This window comes from Struthio camelus, chromosome 2, assembly GCF_040807025.1.
Source record: "Struthio camelus isolate bStrCam1 chromosome 2, bStrCam1.hap1, whole genome shotgun sequence".
Taxonomy (NCBI): domain Eukaryota; kingdom Metazoa; phylum Chordata; class Aves; order Struthioniformes; family Struthionidae; genus Struthio; species Struthio camelus.
The window spans coordinates 46,658,216-46,675,673 of record NC_090943.1 but is presented as its reverse complement, the minus strand read 5'-3'; the positions used below and the strand labels follow the sequence as shown (position 1 = coordinate 46,675,673).

General features: G+C 38.4%; 1 protein-coding gene across 9 annotated transcripts in view; it reads right to left on the bottom strand.

Annotated features, from left to right (window-relative positions):
* Window positions 1-17,458, bottom strand: part of RBMS3 (RNA binding motif single stranded interacting protein 3) — a 712,732-nt gene that overhangs the window by 91,209 nt on the left and 604,065 nt on the right. For all 9 annotated transcript variants that reach the window (XM_068935481.1, XM_068935482.1, XM_068935483.1 and 6 more), the window contains one exon: window positions 2,584-2,690. In XM_068935481.1, coding sequence (XP_068791582.1) covers window positions 2,584-2,690 — 107 coding nt within the window. The remainder of the gene's footprint in view (window positions 1-2,583; window positions 2,691-17,458) is intronic.

The window sequence follows — 17,458 nt, the reverse complement described above, 5'->3', positions numbered from 1 at the left end:
CGGGCGGTAATCCTCATACGCGTGCAGCGTGCACGCTGCTCAAACTGCAGAAGTTTTCGTAATGCTCTTCACGCAGCTATCCACAAATGCAAATGCTTATCTGAACAACAGCCAAATACATCTTGGTTTAAATACCATATCACACGGGATTTTGCCTGGGTGGAAATACTGAGGTGTAATCTCTCAGCTGCTATTTCAATGTTGTCCTCTGGAGAAGAAACCAAGAAAAAGCAGAGATGTAGGCAATATTTTCAGATTCCATCTGTAATCAGACCTATCACACTTGTCTTCTAAACAGTTATTCCTCACTACTCACTGCCTGTTTTTTTTTTTTTTTCAAGAAAATAAAGTTGACAGGAATAACAGTAGGAAGGTTACCTGAGTGCTGCTACAATGAGAAGAACGGAATGATACATCTTGCTTAGAGTGAGATCAGTTAAGGACAAAGAGGTAGAAAAACTCGATTGCACATAAGATTAATTCCACGGAAGGATTTTACTTTGGAAATAAGGAAATTGTATGACAGTGTGGAAGAAATCTAATAAATGAGTGGTATACAGTAAAAGACAGCATGCGTTATTGTCTCCAGTGCTTCAACTAGTAACACGCAATGCACAGACAAATGTTAACCAAGGGTCAGTAAAATCTGAAAAGCCGTATTTCTACAGAGCACGTTCCTAGCTTGAAATATTTGTGAGTCTACATCTTTACAATCTTTCCAAGTTTGCAGACTATATCGTGACAACAGCTTTGTAGTTTGAAAGTTGACTGCAAACAAGAATAAATGATGTCTCCCAGCACTGAACATTAGTTTTTGCTTTTCCATACTATTAACACACTAAACACACTCTGCCTTTAGTTCATAAGGATACCACCGTCCTTAACATGAGCCATTCCCAGACAGAGCAGCAAATGCACCACATACGATGCAATAAGCTCATGCTCTGAGGCCATATGGCATAACGGTGGCTTGGTGGCTTTAACTTTACGTTTGCTTGCTTATTGATTTGACCTCAAGGAAGTATACAACAGTGGAGATAATGTCTGCAATAGCATTTACTATTTAAATAGGGATTTAGAAACTGTTTAAAAAACGGATTATTGACCTTTTGGAAAGGTTGTTATTACCTTCTAGATGCCTCTGTTTTTAGAGCCTTATAATGCTATGACCCGAGCCTACTGCCTGAAGTACTTTCGGGGGGGCTTATCCTTTGGTAGATCCTTAACATGACAAAGCATAATGGCTCCTAAGCAGATATCTCCATTTTTCGAGTCAACGACTGCAGTGAACCTTTGGAGACTACTGCAATCTCTTGCAGCAAGTGTGGCTGCCACGCTGGCACTTTGAGTCCACACAGCTAAAAATACTTTGGGGCATTTTTGTTGGAACAGTGTACAAACCACCTTGCTGAAGGGAGCAATTTTTATGCTTTCAAGAGGCTGTTCTGTTTGTTTTAGGAGCTCACCAATCGTGCTAGAGTATATATGTCACAAACTAATGGTCCAAAAAGTATCAGCTAGCAAATCAAGTAGTTAGGAAAAAGCAAAACCCGTCTAGAAACAACCAGCTTTGAAATACCAAATCGTTTGCTTTTTTATTTGCTTTGTAAAATTAAAGTAAATATAGTAGAAACCTCCGGGGGGGGGGGGGGGGGAGAGAAAAGAAAGGGAAAAAAGCTCTGATTCTAGTGGGCCACAATTGAGCAACATTCTTTTTTTTCTTTGAAGTCTCAATCATAAACACAAAGAATGGGTGTTTAGGATGGAAACACTTGTAAATCCTTCTGCCTTCATAGCTATAATAATGCACAAGAAGGTACTATAACCAGATTTACCTCATTTATTCAAGTGTCTTTATCCTATAATAACATTCAAGAAGAATAAACAAACTGTTGAAGAGTCAAATAAATTCTTTCACCCACATTTGGAGTCACTTCATGTGTAAGTGCATGGAAAGGAAACTCCAGTAATAGATTATTTACAGCAGAGCAGAAAGCAACTATTAGAGAGATATATATATATATATATTATTTTAGTTTTTTTTTACTTTGTTGAAATGAACCTACTATAAACTGTTTTAACTGGACAGAATGAAGATCCCAGTTCAGATAAGCTTTTGAAGCCCTTCCAGATGGGCAAGTACATCTTTCCATTCTGTAGCACCCCACAGGTTCCCTGATGCTGTTCTATCCGCAGGAAATATATGGAAAATATAATGTTGTTGCATTTCTTAGGTGTAAATAGATCCTTGGTTTATAACAGGCACAAAATGGGTGCTGACGGCACACTGGTAAGAGAAGATCGGGTTCAAGTCTGGCTGCAGATAGTGAGTTTGCCAAGTAACAAGGCTGGGGACAGTTCCACGCCCAGCTCTGAAATTCCCTTTCTTGTAACTTTACACGATACACATTATTAGAAGCCTCCCTCTGCCCTCCACTTACATACGACCACTCACTTTTTCTGTGTGCATCTATTGTATTTGGTGTGCCACCTGACTCCTTCACCGCCCAGAAAGGTAGACCTCCAGGTCTTGCAGCTGACTTCTCCCAAGCCCCTGGGAAATAATTGCCGTGTGGCACTTACCTCTCCTTCTCTGGGCCACGGCCTTCCATTCTGTGTGTATTTGCTTTGATTCTGACGCTTCTTTTGCCCTCCATCAGCAAATTTGCACAGCAAAGGCTCAGTGGGGGCTGTGAAGACAAGAAACCCAGTCTACATTAGCATCCCCCCGAAAGAAAGTGATTATACCAGCAACAGTAGTGCTTTGTAATACTGATCTTTTGAAGTAAAATCTTGCCTTCTGCAGATATTTTTTGCCTTTTTTAGCCTTGACTCCACTGGCAGCTGTTCTTACTAACTAAGCTTCAAAAAATATATACTGGCAGCCCTTAAAAGAATTTAGCAAATATTGTTGAAAAAATAATCAGCCTACGCAGAATGTTAACTTGCCATAGTGGAACAGTATAGTCAGACATTAGTTCCAGCTAAGTTAGACACATATTCATGACCAGCATTAGCGCAAGGATAAACACCGCTTAACTAAAGCAGCTTTCTGTTTTTATTGTAAAAATTTTGCAAGAATCTGTTTAGGGAATAAGTGTTCTCATATTTTTGTGTTTCTCGGCGCTCCATCCTTTAAAATCTGGATAAATAGAATATAATAAAGACTTTTGCCAAGCACTATCCAATTAGCTTTCTTTTGCTCTTAACCCCCCTTTTAAGAGAGTTGGCAGCTGAGAAAATTCCTTTCCTCTCCAATCGAGGTCTGGTCTGTGAGAATACAATAGTGGTGGAGACTGGTGCCCTGTTGAACAACGCAGATTCACAGAGCCCCAGACCAGAATGGGCAGCTCGCAACAGAGTGCCCTAGTGAAGAAATAAACACATCAAATGGCTACAACAGGAAGGGAACTTGGTGTCTTGGCATCTTTTCCCATTTACCCAGCTTTTAAGAGCCTCCTAAAATACCTTTCAGCCAAAACAGTAATTGGCTTGCTGATGGGAGCGAGCCTTTGCTGCTTCTTTCCTTAAAGAGGGGCCAAATTCTAGTCGCTTCATTAGGTGTACGTCTGGATTGCCTTTTATTGCCTAGATCAACTGATAGTAAATCAGAGAGGCTTGCTTCAAAGACACCTAAGAATGATATTTCACATCAGAATCTTTTCAGGAACTTTGCTGTTTTTGATGGGAAAAGAGAAGAAACCTAGCTTTTCTGTTATTCCCTGTTTCCAGGAGGGCAGAAATGTCGAAAGAATAAAAGTGCAGAGTTATGAAAGGAAAGATGCAGTAAGGGGGTTAGTTGAGCTGCTTACTTATTCATTTGCAATAAAAATAATGATTTGGTTAAAGGATTAGGTAAAGTCATATAGTATTAAAACCAGCTCATCTCCCTCAACACCTTAGTTACAACTCAAAGTGGGCCAGAAATTGCACATTAAAACTGTGATCACTTGAACACTGTAAACAAGGAGCTAGGCACATGGAGAATCTTGTATCAATAGCACAATTTCTCATTGGGACAGCATCCAGCTACTCCTGAAGCTTTAACACCTTTTTTTTTCATTACCATTTTACCAGGAGAGTAATTTCCAAGGTCACTAGAAAGTGAACTGCAGGGAACAATCTATTATTGGCAGAAAGCGAGGCGGTGTGACCCCAGACCATCTTCCCCCACTTCTGACTTGGATTATCATATCAGGTTTTGGTAGAAGCAATGCTCAGCCAACCATTTTAAACTGGAAATAATGAAGGTTTAAAAGCATCCAGGTGGCTGTGGAGATTCTCTCCGCAGATGGAGAGATTTTATAGGGCTGATTACCCTGCACTTTCACCAGTTTTACTCTATAGTGCGATGCAGCATGATTTCAAAGCGGTTACTTACAATTCACTTTGATACGATTGTGAGGGAGGAGCAGGTGCTGAGATAGCGTTAGAGAAAGACCTAATAAAGGCCACATCTGAAGCTTCAAAAGCTTTTGGTTTTGAACTGAACAACTATCAAGCAACATATGATATCATTAGGAAAAGCAGACAAAACGCAATATGAATGTTGCACATTTACACATGCCATAATCATCTGCTAATGCACATATGTGGTATTAGCCGTTATACTATGATGTGGTACTGCAAGCTGGGAAATTATATGGTTTACTACATATCCCTTCTGCAAATTAGCCAACCACAAATGGGAAGCTGTTGCCATTTCTGTCCTTCCCAATATCTCGCATTACCATCTGACAGCCTCTTATTTGATTGCTCGGACTTTCCTAAAGTAGACTAACAAGAGACTGTTACAGATCGCTGAACAGACCTGCAGAACAACTTTGCTCCCCATCTAGAAAGAAAGGGGAAAAAAGTTGTACTGACTTCTCAGGAGGAAGGGGAGTGGCTGGAGAAGGATAAAGGCACCATGCCCTTCACAGGCAGATTTCAGCACAGGAGACTATATTCCTCTAAAGCAAACTGAAAGGAGTTCTAGAGAAAAGATCAGCCCATGCAGATCAAGAGTAACATAAGCATGAGGATCAAAAGAAAAAATTCTGGCAAGAACAGAGAATCAAGTTCATTTTTTTTCCCAAAACACAGATACATAACATACTTCATCCAGTAAGACAGAAAATGATCTTATTAGCTCTCCAGTAACGTGGAGATTAATGGCTTATCACTGGGAGTAAAACTATGGTAACCGACCTCAAAATGTAAAGAAATCAAATTAGTAACCTTTATTCGCTCAGGACATTCGCTCAGACTGTCACAGAGTCTTAGGAGGTCAAACACATTTCTCTGATCCAAGCACACAAAAGGTCTCAAACCTCTGGTGTACTTCAGCCCTCTTGAAATCCTTTGAAAGAAAAGTTCTCTAGGCTTTACAAGATCAGAGGCACATGAATACTTGACATGAGCATAATCACTCCTACTGAACAAATACATAACAACATAAGATACTGGAAAGAACAGATCCTATTCCACTATATCAGCAAAATTATTTCTAAGTAGAATTCTTTTTGAATGGTTTCATGAAATGTCAGTAGTGCTTTAAAGATAATAAAATTTACTTCAGACAAGGAAGAAAAAAATCAGAATTAGATATTATGATTACCAATTCAAAAAGAAAATATTTAGGCACTACTCAAGCTATATCAACATTATGACATTATGTGAATAATATCAAAGGATTGCAATAGAAGTCAGGTATTTTACCCCCAAATACTTAAGAAGGGGACGGAAGGAAAAAAGGCCAATCTTTAAACCGTTTCTGCTTTTGCTTTCTTTCTTTCCAGATAGATACCTCTGAAGTTAGGGACTAAATTTTTACCTTTCTCTTTTTCTTCTGTATGAATATATAGACTGAAAAGAAATGCCAAGGTTCTAGCCTCTTCTCTCACCTTTTCTACTGACTTAATAGAAAATATAATTTGGACATCAGTAAATGTTCATATCTGGAACTGACAAGCACACATTATTGTAAGGTTTTTGATATCCTTAAAGTTTCAGACACGTGTGGTACTTTGAAGTACATGTGGAAAATCTGCTGTTGGTATTTTCCTGTCACAAAAGTAAGAATTGATTCACTCAAGACAAACTTCAGGCTATTCCATTCTGATAAACTCTTCAAGATAGAAGGTATTGCTCTTTCTTTGACTTCTGCCTGACAGTAACAAATACAAATATCAAGAATAAATAACAGCCTTAACCTGAACAAGGTTCATTAAGCCCTAACCTATTTTTCACGGAAAAAAAATTTAAATGCTTGCTGTAGTTCCCATCCAAAGTCTGCTCTAGTTAATAAGACAAATAGCCCTGAACTTGGCTTTCAGTCCTGAGAAGGAAGCAGGATCAAATTGATAGTGTTTCTAAACAGCATTTGCCAAGACACTCGGGGCTGCTCTAGGAGAGGGCAGCGGATGCTAGTGTTCAAATTCTGTTCCCATGGAAGTCAATGGCTAAAATCCCACCTCTCTATAAGCAGGCCCTGAGTTTCCTCTAAGAGTTCAGTGAAGGTGAAAGAGAGAGACTGGATTTAGGTCAACCAAGCCTGTCGATATTGTTGGAGTTCCTTTAGAAGATCAGCTGCTTCTGCTTCGCTACCTTAGACAGACAGACAGACTGGGCAGGCGGAGAGTACTGAGCGGCCAAAGGGCCGTTATCTCACTAAAAGCAACACTGGTATTTAGAACGGGACACCACCTTTAGATGGAAGGAGCTGGGGAAAACAGTGCCCCCTTTTCAAATCTTGCAGGCTCCGAAATTTTGTGTGTCAGGAATGCAACTTCAATTAAATTGGAGAATGCAACAAAAAAAGAAAACTTCTAACTGTTTATGAAGCATAATTTCCTTACTCTTTCATTCATCTGAAAGCAGACACACTTGAGCTTCTTCATATGCAAAAATGTATGCATGCATGAACACGTGCTTCACAAAGGAATAAGGAAGATGAAAGGTATGACTTCCGCTCAGTAGAATGGAAATGGAATTTCTGTTGGGTGCTTTAGTGAATCTTTTTCAGGTGCTCTGATACTTTTTCTATTGTTAGAGGTTGCTGAGGAAAGATTATCCTCTACATCTTCCTATTCACAATTGTAAAGCATAATCTGTCCAGCAATAACAAGAATTACTTATATAGAAAAATAGTACCAATAACATATTTATATATTTCAGCTAGTTTTACTATGAATATTTTGGAAGACAGAATACTCCTCAGCATGTCAGGAAGAGTTTAATCTCTTTTTGTCATCTTGGGCAAAAAATAAAGATGACACTTTTAGTAGAGAGCCCAGCAATGAGTGCATTGTGAACGTTCATGCAGATCTTTAAATACCTTCATTTTGTAATGTGAAGGGAAACGATGATGAAATCATTGCTATATGACCAAATGGTCAGCGCACAGCCAATGATCTTTTTCAAAGTATGTTTTTAAGAGAAAATTGGATTAATTTATTATTCAGCCTTGGTAAATCCTACTCCACAATAAAAAGGAGCAGGGCAATGACTGAGTTCACAATTACACCAAGCATTCAAACTGATCGAGTTTGGATAACTATTTTTCTCCTTTACTCTCTCCCAATTTTTAAATATTTTGGTAACATTTTCAAGTACAAATCACATAAAATATCTGATTGAAACATCCATACAATAACCAATCCCTACACTAAGATCAAAAGTATTTTGCAGCTAGACCTATTTACTCGTACAGTATGTCAGGGAGAGAGACATGAAATACATAAAAGCTCTAGAATCATGGCAGAATGGAGCAAATAAATTAAGGTTTTCATAATATAACCGGGCTCATATGGACATACTCAGGGGGACTATGGTGTCTTCAAGACCCTCAAAGTTTATTTAGGAAATGAATTTTGGAGTTTTAAGTCTTAAATTTGTAAGGTCAAATCAGTCCGTCAACAGAGTAACTCTTTGTACTAGAGAGTCTACTGGCTTCTAGAAAAGTTGCCACCCATATAAGATTTTAATACTTATTCATCCCAAAGTAATAAACAAACAACTCTTCAAGGAAGATTTAAAACACAACTGTAGCTGTTCTGCTCTTGGAAAATTAAGACTAAGAATTGCAAAAGATGGTATGTGACATGAAAGGACAAAAGGACATGTGAGGACAGAGAGCACTAGTAGATTGAGGAAATCTAAAGTAATCAAGCAAATAAATAACACCATACTATCCCGCATGGAGTGCCTTAACTTGTTGAAGGACAGAAAGTTGATCACTTTGTGGAGTAACAGATTTTGCCCCAGAAGTCCATGCTACTGGATGTGAGATGACAGGACGGACCCTAACATATGTACACAAAAGTATAATGAAAGCACACTATTACATGTTCAATAATTCCTTGCTGCTCAGTCTTCTGGTATGAGTCAGAGCTTTGATACACACAAGCGTCTGTAAATAATGCACTAGGGAAGATGATGTCTTTCGAATTACAGAAACAAGGGTAAGCAACATATAGCATACTTTTCACTACTTCCAGTAGGTTTACAGTTAAATTTAGTCGCGTGTTATCCAATGGACTCACACAGCTGATTACGAAAGCAAAACAGTGAGTTAACATCGCATTTGGTTTCTACAACATGCTACTTTCACTATAAAATTGTAGAAAACGGGGAAACAGCTTTATATAACAGAAAAGTACCGCAAAGCAACCATTAGAAAGCAAACATCCGTTTGGCTATAGATGTAAAAAAGTGATTTACTTTTGGTAAACTATATTATAGCTTAAGCAATTATCTCTAGCTCACCTCTCTGTCTTCAGAAATGGGATATAACCCTTTCATCTCTTTATATAATAATTATTTCCAAGAGCAAGAATATATTAGAAAAGCAAAGTAAGTCTCAAAAGAGAAATAGCATGTTAAGCATAAAGTTAGCGCGTCTATTCCATGAAACACAGATTATTTAGAACGGGCTAATTGTTGTGCATAGGTTGGAGAAATGGCATGCCAGTTTCGAAGTGTGGTCCAGATCTCGTTGCAATCAATGGAAACATTCCATCTACTTCATAGAAAAGCTGTACTTAATCACATCATTGCAGAAATCCCCCAGAAGATTTGTTAGAGCTGATCAGAAACTACAGTTACCTTTCTAGGAGAAATTGCAACATGTTAAGGTTTGCTTTGTTCAAAAACTATGTATTTTTAAATTTTTCAACAGAACATCATTTCTGAACGTGTCTGATTCAGGTGTATTAATATCTTCCATTCTAAAGGTGCTGATAAGGGAAAACCATTGTGATATAAAATATTAACTAGATACATCATTTTATGGAGATAAGGTACACAAGCATGCTTTAACATGGTATGGAAACTTAAATAAAATGAAATCAAAATAGCAAAGCTGAAATGAAATATTAAAGCAGTGCTGCAATGAAATAACATAATAGTGCGTTTTTATTTTAACAGACTCCATTTCTCAACCAACCCTAGTGTTGGCTTCCTGTAGCAGAACCTGAATGGATGAGGAACACATCCAGAACAGAATTAAGTTCACTAATTAACTTTATTAATCAATAACTAATTAATACACTGTACTTTAAGGCTGGATTTTGCCTTTATTTTAAAGAAAAAGGCCAGAATAGGCGCTCATAAAAGTTAAAGAGAGACTCCCAGTGACTTCAGTGGGATTTGGAGTATAAATGCAATGACCTGAATGTAAAAAATCTTTACTGTTAAGTATTTCTATTGAAAGTACTTACATAGATTTTGGCACCAGCCTCAGTGCCATTCAATGGCAGAGATTTCAGAGTGCAGCAGCTCCTTTTCTAGCCACTTTGTTTTTGTGTTTAATGTCATTCTTGAATTAACAGTACAGCAGTAACATCTGTTGTCATAATATCCAGTGGGTGAAGTTTCCATTTATAAGGGCTAGAAGCTCCATTTGAGCTAATATATACATGAAGCCAAAGCAAGTCCCTTGAAGTCAAAACGCAAATTTGAGGTGACTGAGCAAGAGCAGAGTCAGGCCTGTGATTTTTGCTAGGGAAAGCAGCTTCCTCAAACATGAGGATCCAGCAAAGTTCCCTCCTACCGGGGGTCAACTGGCAGAAAGCTAAAAAATATAAGGTGTAATTCATCCTTTGCGCCCACTGACATGACAGCTTTTCACAACTGGATAAAAAGGAAGCAGGGGTCTTTGATCAGTGATTTGTTTTGTGATTTTTAACTCCTCAAAGAGTAGTTATGGAAAAAGAGGATGCCCTTTTACTGAATGACAGTTTGCAGAAATCATTCCATCCACCTTAAACTTCTGTTTGATAGCGCTTTATGACAGGATTGATAGGCAACGGAAATTTTAGGCATATTGTTTTAATGTGCCAATTGTAATTACATAGTCTGGAATTCGGCTGTGTTAATACCTCCTGCAAAAATACTATGACATACTCCCTTGGATTCTTGCCTCATTGGAAGAGCCATGTACCCAAAAATTGAAACAGTACTGTATTTTGAAGAGGAGTATTGGCTAAAAGTCATTCAAAGCACTTCACATATAATCTCTGAGGCAGAAAATAAATAAACATTGAAACAATTAGATAAAAAATGTTTTTAGTTAATTCTGTTAGCCTTGCTCAGCAATGTCCCATGCTGCTTAATCAGCACTGCTAAAGAGTAAAAGCTTAAGCAAAACTAACTTGCCTTTCCATGTTTGAAGAATTTGTGTGTGGAACTTATGTTCCAGAGCTCCACTTTATTGTTTCAAGCCAGAACTGCTAGGTAAAACACTTCAGAAAGAAAAGTTTACATAGCCCTTCTAGAAATTTTGCACACAATTAGTAGAGTAAGGATATGATAATGCAGTAATTTCCTATTCAGGATTTTTGCCCATTGGCTAGCATGATATTTTTTAAAGACAACAAACAATACCACATGTTTTTTATATTTTTGTATAGATTTTGCAGATGATGATGATTATCAGGGATTCTGACTTTTATGCTTTTTTTTTCAATTTCTTTTCTTTTTTTACCACTTTCATATCATTAGCTTCTTGTACAATTACTGCTGCAGAGGCTTATCAAAAGACATGTATTTGGGTAGGAGCTGATTCCTCCAAGTGAAGTGAAATAAAGCCAAACATAAAAAACATTCCTGAAAGCATTTTAACAGTTTCATTTACTGTTTTTCATTGTGAATTCCTAGACCATGACTGGCCACACAGGCGCACAGTTCTGCCATGCATGACAAGGAACGAACCCAGGAAAGCTCACTTAAATAACAGCCAACCCCAAGACCCAGTGAAGTTGCTGGGAATACTTATTACATTCAATTGGTTTTAGCACAGACCCCCTCGCCTACACCTTGCACTGGAGATAAGACAGCAGTTACATGGAAACCTCTTCTAAGGAAATTTTCTTTCTCTTCCCCTCTCCCCTTCTCTTTATTTTTCTTTCAGTGCCGACACTCAAAAAATTACAGGTGCTAGCGTTTTACTGGGTCCTTAAACTTAAAACTGGAATCCCTTCTTCTCAGTAACAATATGCCAAGAAAGTCAAGCCAACCTTTAGCCTTTCATCAGTAACAAGTTTACTGCAAAAAAACCCCACATACAATGAGGTTCTCATGCGTTTTTGTGTTGAGTGTCATCCCAGACAATCATTAAAGCAAAAGTTCATATGTTGCAGCAGCGAAACAGAGGACATCTGTTTTGGACCATTTGTTTAAATAGGTAGCACCACAGCCTCAGTGCATTTAGTTGCATGACTTGAATGCTAGCGCAGCAGCTTACACTATGGTACATAGCTTCTACCTATAGCTTAGCATGTGGTCCCAGGACTCTACAATCTGCAGCTAGGAGAAGTCAAGTGAAAAAAAATCACCCTCTAAACACGAACCCAAAACCACTCTTTAAATCCCATCTGAGGCTGCCCTATGAGCTTTTAGGAAGAATGTACTTCATATACCTTTTTGCCCTCTCCCATAATCTTTGCAGTTATTTTGTTTGGATGAAAATGGAGATCTTGTATTTCTTACTGTTCAATTATTAAGGAACAGCAACAAAGTCAGTTCTATCTGAAAGGCTCAGCGATTTTTAAATGATCTCATGTACCGTAATTTATAATGGAAAATCAGGTACAAATAGTGTGAGATGCTTTCTAGTTTCCTTCTAATGGAAATAAAATGAATCTCTGGTAATGGGTGACCCTACTTGCTTCTGTGGTCACCCATTTTACTTTTTAGTGTTCTCTTTAGTACTCTCGGGAGAAAAGAGTAAATGCAAAGCTTTTACCCGATGATGCTTCTCAAAACAACAGCTCTGTGCTTCTGCTATAAAATCTATTTTTACTATTCTCATAAACTAATGCTATCGATCACTGAGACTTTGCTATTATCCCACTAAGAAAAACTTATTTGTACTGACAGCCCAGAGACAAAATGATTGGAATTTATGCAGTACAAAAAATTAATTTTGCTTCCCCTAACACAAGGCTATTTCGTGTACCTATTTAATTAGTATTTATTTATATAAACCAGGACATTACCATCACATTATTCCTTGTCTGTGTGACACTGCTAGAACTAATACTATGAAGAAAGGAAAATTCATTTTAAACATATGTTTTCGATATAAACAAGCAAACCTGGCCAAATGTCTTATGTCAGTACAATGATTTCTTTCCACCAGCATAATGATAATTACTGTACACAGACATTTATTTTTGACTAATTAAGGTCAAGTCTTGGCATTCCCTGCTCACGCTCCAACATATGTATACCATTAATGTGCAGAAGAGCTTATGCAACCCAATGTTAAACTGCATGGGGAAAAAATGCTTCAGTTATGTCCATTAGCTTATTTGATTCAGACGTGCAAGTTTGAATACTACATTTTGTTTACAGATTGTGGGGAAAGAAACATCTGTGTGTCTTTGTGAATAGTCACTGCAATAAAAAAGTTAAGAGAACAAATATATGTTTCCAACATTTGCAGTTCTACTCATAGCCCGTTAAGAAGTAGCAGCAGAAGAATCTTACAATAGGAAGAAAGATTTTGGTCGTAAGGATGTGCATGGTCAAAGCAGCAATGTGACCTTGCCAATATGAGAGCTAAAACAGCATATTCCTAAAAGCACTAATTTGTGTGTGCGCACGAAATATTCCTGTGTAAATGAAAAATTAATCGCAATTTTTAACCAGCTATCAGGCTGTTCAACCGTTTAAAAATATTCAGAAATATTCAGATTTTTTCCTCAGACTGTTTAATGAAAATCCTTTTATTTAAATCACTTCTAATTAGCCCACATTCCAACAATGATTACTGGGTGCAGACGCAAAAACTCTTAACCATTTGTAATCTAAACCATAACTGAGCAATATAATTTTGCCACTACTGTGAGAAAGAAGGAAAAGCTGAAGGGAAAATTCTTTTTATTGTTATTGCCTTTCTTCCATTTTATGCTTCTGCATTCACTAGAAGGTATAACGTATATGTCCTAAAATAAGCTAGTGTGCTAGAAGTTAACACATGGCACTACTAGTTCCCTCACTTACATGCAAGAACACCTTTACAAGTGCACTTGACCCTGACTGGGCAGGTATGGGTTACACAGCAAAAAAGCATTTGTAAGACCTGTGACTGACTAATTCTTAAAGGCAGGAGTTCATTTCACTGTGGCAGAAAATATCCAAATCACTTTAAACAGCTCGGACAGCATTATTGCTGTGTATCACACAACTACACCGCGTGCTCTACCGTCTTTTCCTATAAACCAACCTGAGACAGAATATTTCAAAAGCAACATATAACTAAGGAGATCGAAAAGTGAACTTTTCCCCTTGGCAGAAGGGATGAGCGGCAGCTGGATGAGCGGCAGCTCAGAGCGGGGACTGCCAGCTGTGCAAAGTCACAGGTCACTCAAACTCCCTAGCTCCCCGATTCGGGGCATCAGGCGCTCCCCAACGCAACATCCAAGCCCCAAGTCTGCAGGATGGACTTCTGTTGGGGGCAATGGCAATGGCAGATCATACTCGTACTTGCTATGACATAAGGAAAATTCTAGCCCTTCTAGCTTAGAAAACCTTCATCATCATCTGAGACAATATCCTGGAATGTTAAATAGGTAATACTAAACTCACTGGAAATTTTCAAGAGCACGGCTTTCAGCTGAGTGATGGTCTAATCTCCTTGGACTCCATGTAATTCATATCTTGGGGGCTGTATCAAAGTCATACTACATCCTGCTTCGCCACGGGTCCAAAAATTAGAAGAATTTGATTTAAATGTTAAGATTGCAAAAGTAAAAAAACAATCCTCTACCATTTCAGTTAAAAATACTGGTACAATAAGAACAGGAGCAAGCCAAGCATAACAAGGAAGAATATGTGAAAAAGAAGAAGTGGTACAGAACAGGGAAAGAAAAATAGGAAAAGAAGGGAGAGGAATACTTCTGAATTGCCCTTGAAAATGTTCTGGCTTCATGCAAAAGCATATGCAACTGATGTCCTTATCCATTTGTGTGTGATGACAACAGGCCTTCACAAGTACAAGGACTGCAGCAAGAAAACGTTATAACTTAAAAAATAAACAGATGGGCTAAATTTATGTCACTGCCTCTAGTAAACAAAATGACAGATGTCTACAAAAACTGTGTGATCTTATTTGAAAAGATGGACTGAAGACCTGTTCTGTTGCATTATTAGGAACCCTTTAAGACTATGGATGGTCTCAGTTTACCTGTATGATTGGAATCAAAATATGAATGAAACTGAGGAGACTATAGAGTTTCCCCCAAATACTAAAAAAAAAAAAGCCTCTCTTATCAAAGTCAGTTTAAAAGTTTATCTCAAAACTCTATAGAAAATTCAACACATGCAACAGGAGATAAAATTAGAGTTGACTACACCGTAGATGAAAAAGTGAGAACCTAGCTTACAAATAAATTACATTATGAGAAACAGTTAAGAGGAGCCTCTGACACTCAAATCCAACCATTCTTTAAGGTTCTGGTCCCCATTTGGGTGGCCTCCTTGTTTTGCTCCCAGGTGTGCTGATGCAGCCATGTTTGCACGATGTGCGCACTCGGGGTACAATCCCATTCAAAGCCCGTTTGCAAGCACACAGCAGTAGCAGAATCTGGCCTGACAAAAGCTGTCTCCAGCTGATGTGAAACTCCAGTTTTCCTCAGAGCAAATGATTTCATGAATCAGCCAGCAGGGAGTGACAACATTCTGCTGCCAATGACTAACTGTATGACCTCTGGGTTGCAATTTCCACTAGTTTAATAAGAGTCTATTGCAAACGTGATCATTTTTTTCACTGCTGTTAACAGAGATGCTAATCTGGCTCTCAGATTCCTTTTTTTTTTCTTTTCTTTTTTTTTTTTTTTTTTGCCAGCTTTATTGCTTACAATTTAGTATTTCCCTGGAGACCAAGAACAAAGAATACTCTACATTGGTAATAAAACTTGAAGACAACACAGTAGAGTAAGAATTAAAGGACAACAGCTTTTTCCACTTTGAGGAATGTGACAGGCCCAGAGACCTCAGGGCTTTTTTCTGCCACGAGAACAGCAGCTCAGCACCATTCCTATTGAACTTTGCAGCCTTATGCAATACGAACGGATACAACGTTTTCCGATGCAGACCTAGGGAAGAAAAATCCCACAATCCTGAGGATGGTCAGAAGCACAATTAAGGTTGAACGTTCAAAATGCCTATCAGGGATCAGGTAAAGAATGAGAAATGAAAACACAAACACTAACTAAAGTTTCAAATAGTCTGCAAATACTTCAGCTAGGATCTCCACACACACACACACACACACAAAACATCTCCAGATACGCAAACCACAATTCATTGAAGTCAGTTTTAGTGCTACACCATTAACTTAACAGTATGACACTGTACTGCCTTATGAAACTTGATTATACCTCCAAAATATGGTAGAGAGTGATTTATTTCTGGCTTTAATAGCAGTTTCAAGGAGGGGAATAAAAGAAGCCTAGACTTTGTTCAGACTCACAATCCCAGCTGAATTTTGCTCCTAAAAAATCAGCAACAAATGGTTAAAAACACTGCCGCTAAGCCACATTTGCTATTCTTCTGTAGTACAATTTCTCTTCTCAGGTTGTTACCAACGGGAAGGACAGAGCCGCAGGCTCTAAAACCGAGCTGTGCGTTGAGAAGGAGGAACTTCTAATACTGGAGATAAAAAAGATTAGTGCTATTAGGACTCCATGCCAAGGGTGGGGGAAAGCTTCATTGAATAGGCCGGCATGGACTTGCTGGTAGAGCAGGGGATGAAAAATGTTAGATCCTTTGTCTCCACCTTTGTCTGAGGTTCCCAGACAACTGGACTACTTGGACATGTGCCATATCATTACTGTGCATTTGTCCAATTGGGCATTTAGTGGGATAGAGCCACATGAGACTTCCTGGAAACTTACTCATCAGCAATATGGGGTGGTGTGGGTGTGTGTGTGTATGTGTGTTTTTTTTTTCCTAGCCATGATTTCCTGGACAGAAATACAAGCATGTGACATGTGATGCAATCACAGTGACACAGGGCTCAGCCCAGCCAGCTTGCATCCAGACTGTACCTATCCCTGGGTAAGCAAAGAATGATAGTGCGTTTGGGCAAAAGCTCTTGCTTTAGGGTGCCCTTGTACAAAACCAAGATAAAACTGCATGTTTGCTCTGGAAAGACTTGCCTTACAACACTAGAAGAAAAAGTTGCTATTGGAAATGGTCAAATTGGACCATCCAAGCTTGCTTTTATCATCAGTTTTTACTGTGTTTACATAACATATAAGATAAAAACAGTTATTTAAGATTTAATCCTGTATCTCTTATGCATGTTTTATAACTCCTTTGTAGGAGAGCCTTCTCATACTGACAGACTATTCATGTTTACACTATGCAGCCCGCACTAGAGTCGCAAGACTGGGGTAGGAGCACACTTACATTTTGCTCCAGTGCAGTTTGCAAACTGTGTCAAAGCCATGATCCTCCAAGGTAAGTTCTGCTGTCAATTTTTATGTATTTAATAAGTTTTTTTTACAATGCTTATCAATAACTTTGTTTGCAAACACCTCACAAGGACGAACAAATTCATCCTCCCAGCAGTCAGGGAAGCATTTTCTTTGTTTCGCGAACGCATGAACTGCAGCACAGGGCTATCGCAAGTTGTCCAGTGTTACACAGGCACTGACAGGAACTACGTACAGATCTCCTGAGTACTTGTGCAGTGATTTATTCAGAAGGCTAACACTCTTCAAAGCGTTTTGCCTAGCTGCCTTGGTTTCTCAGTCTCATTTCTTAATGTGCTCTATTTCAGGGAAGATATCTTTTATCAATTCAAGCTTGCCATGCCACCATCAACTCACTAAAATGCTTCATGCTACAGTGCCCATTAAAATTGAGCTTGTAAGGATAATAAGGATGTGATGCCATTATAGGTATACATATACATATTTCTCTCTGAGTTTCAGTCTGTGCACATGCATATATAAATATGTGTGTA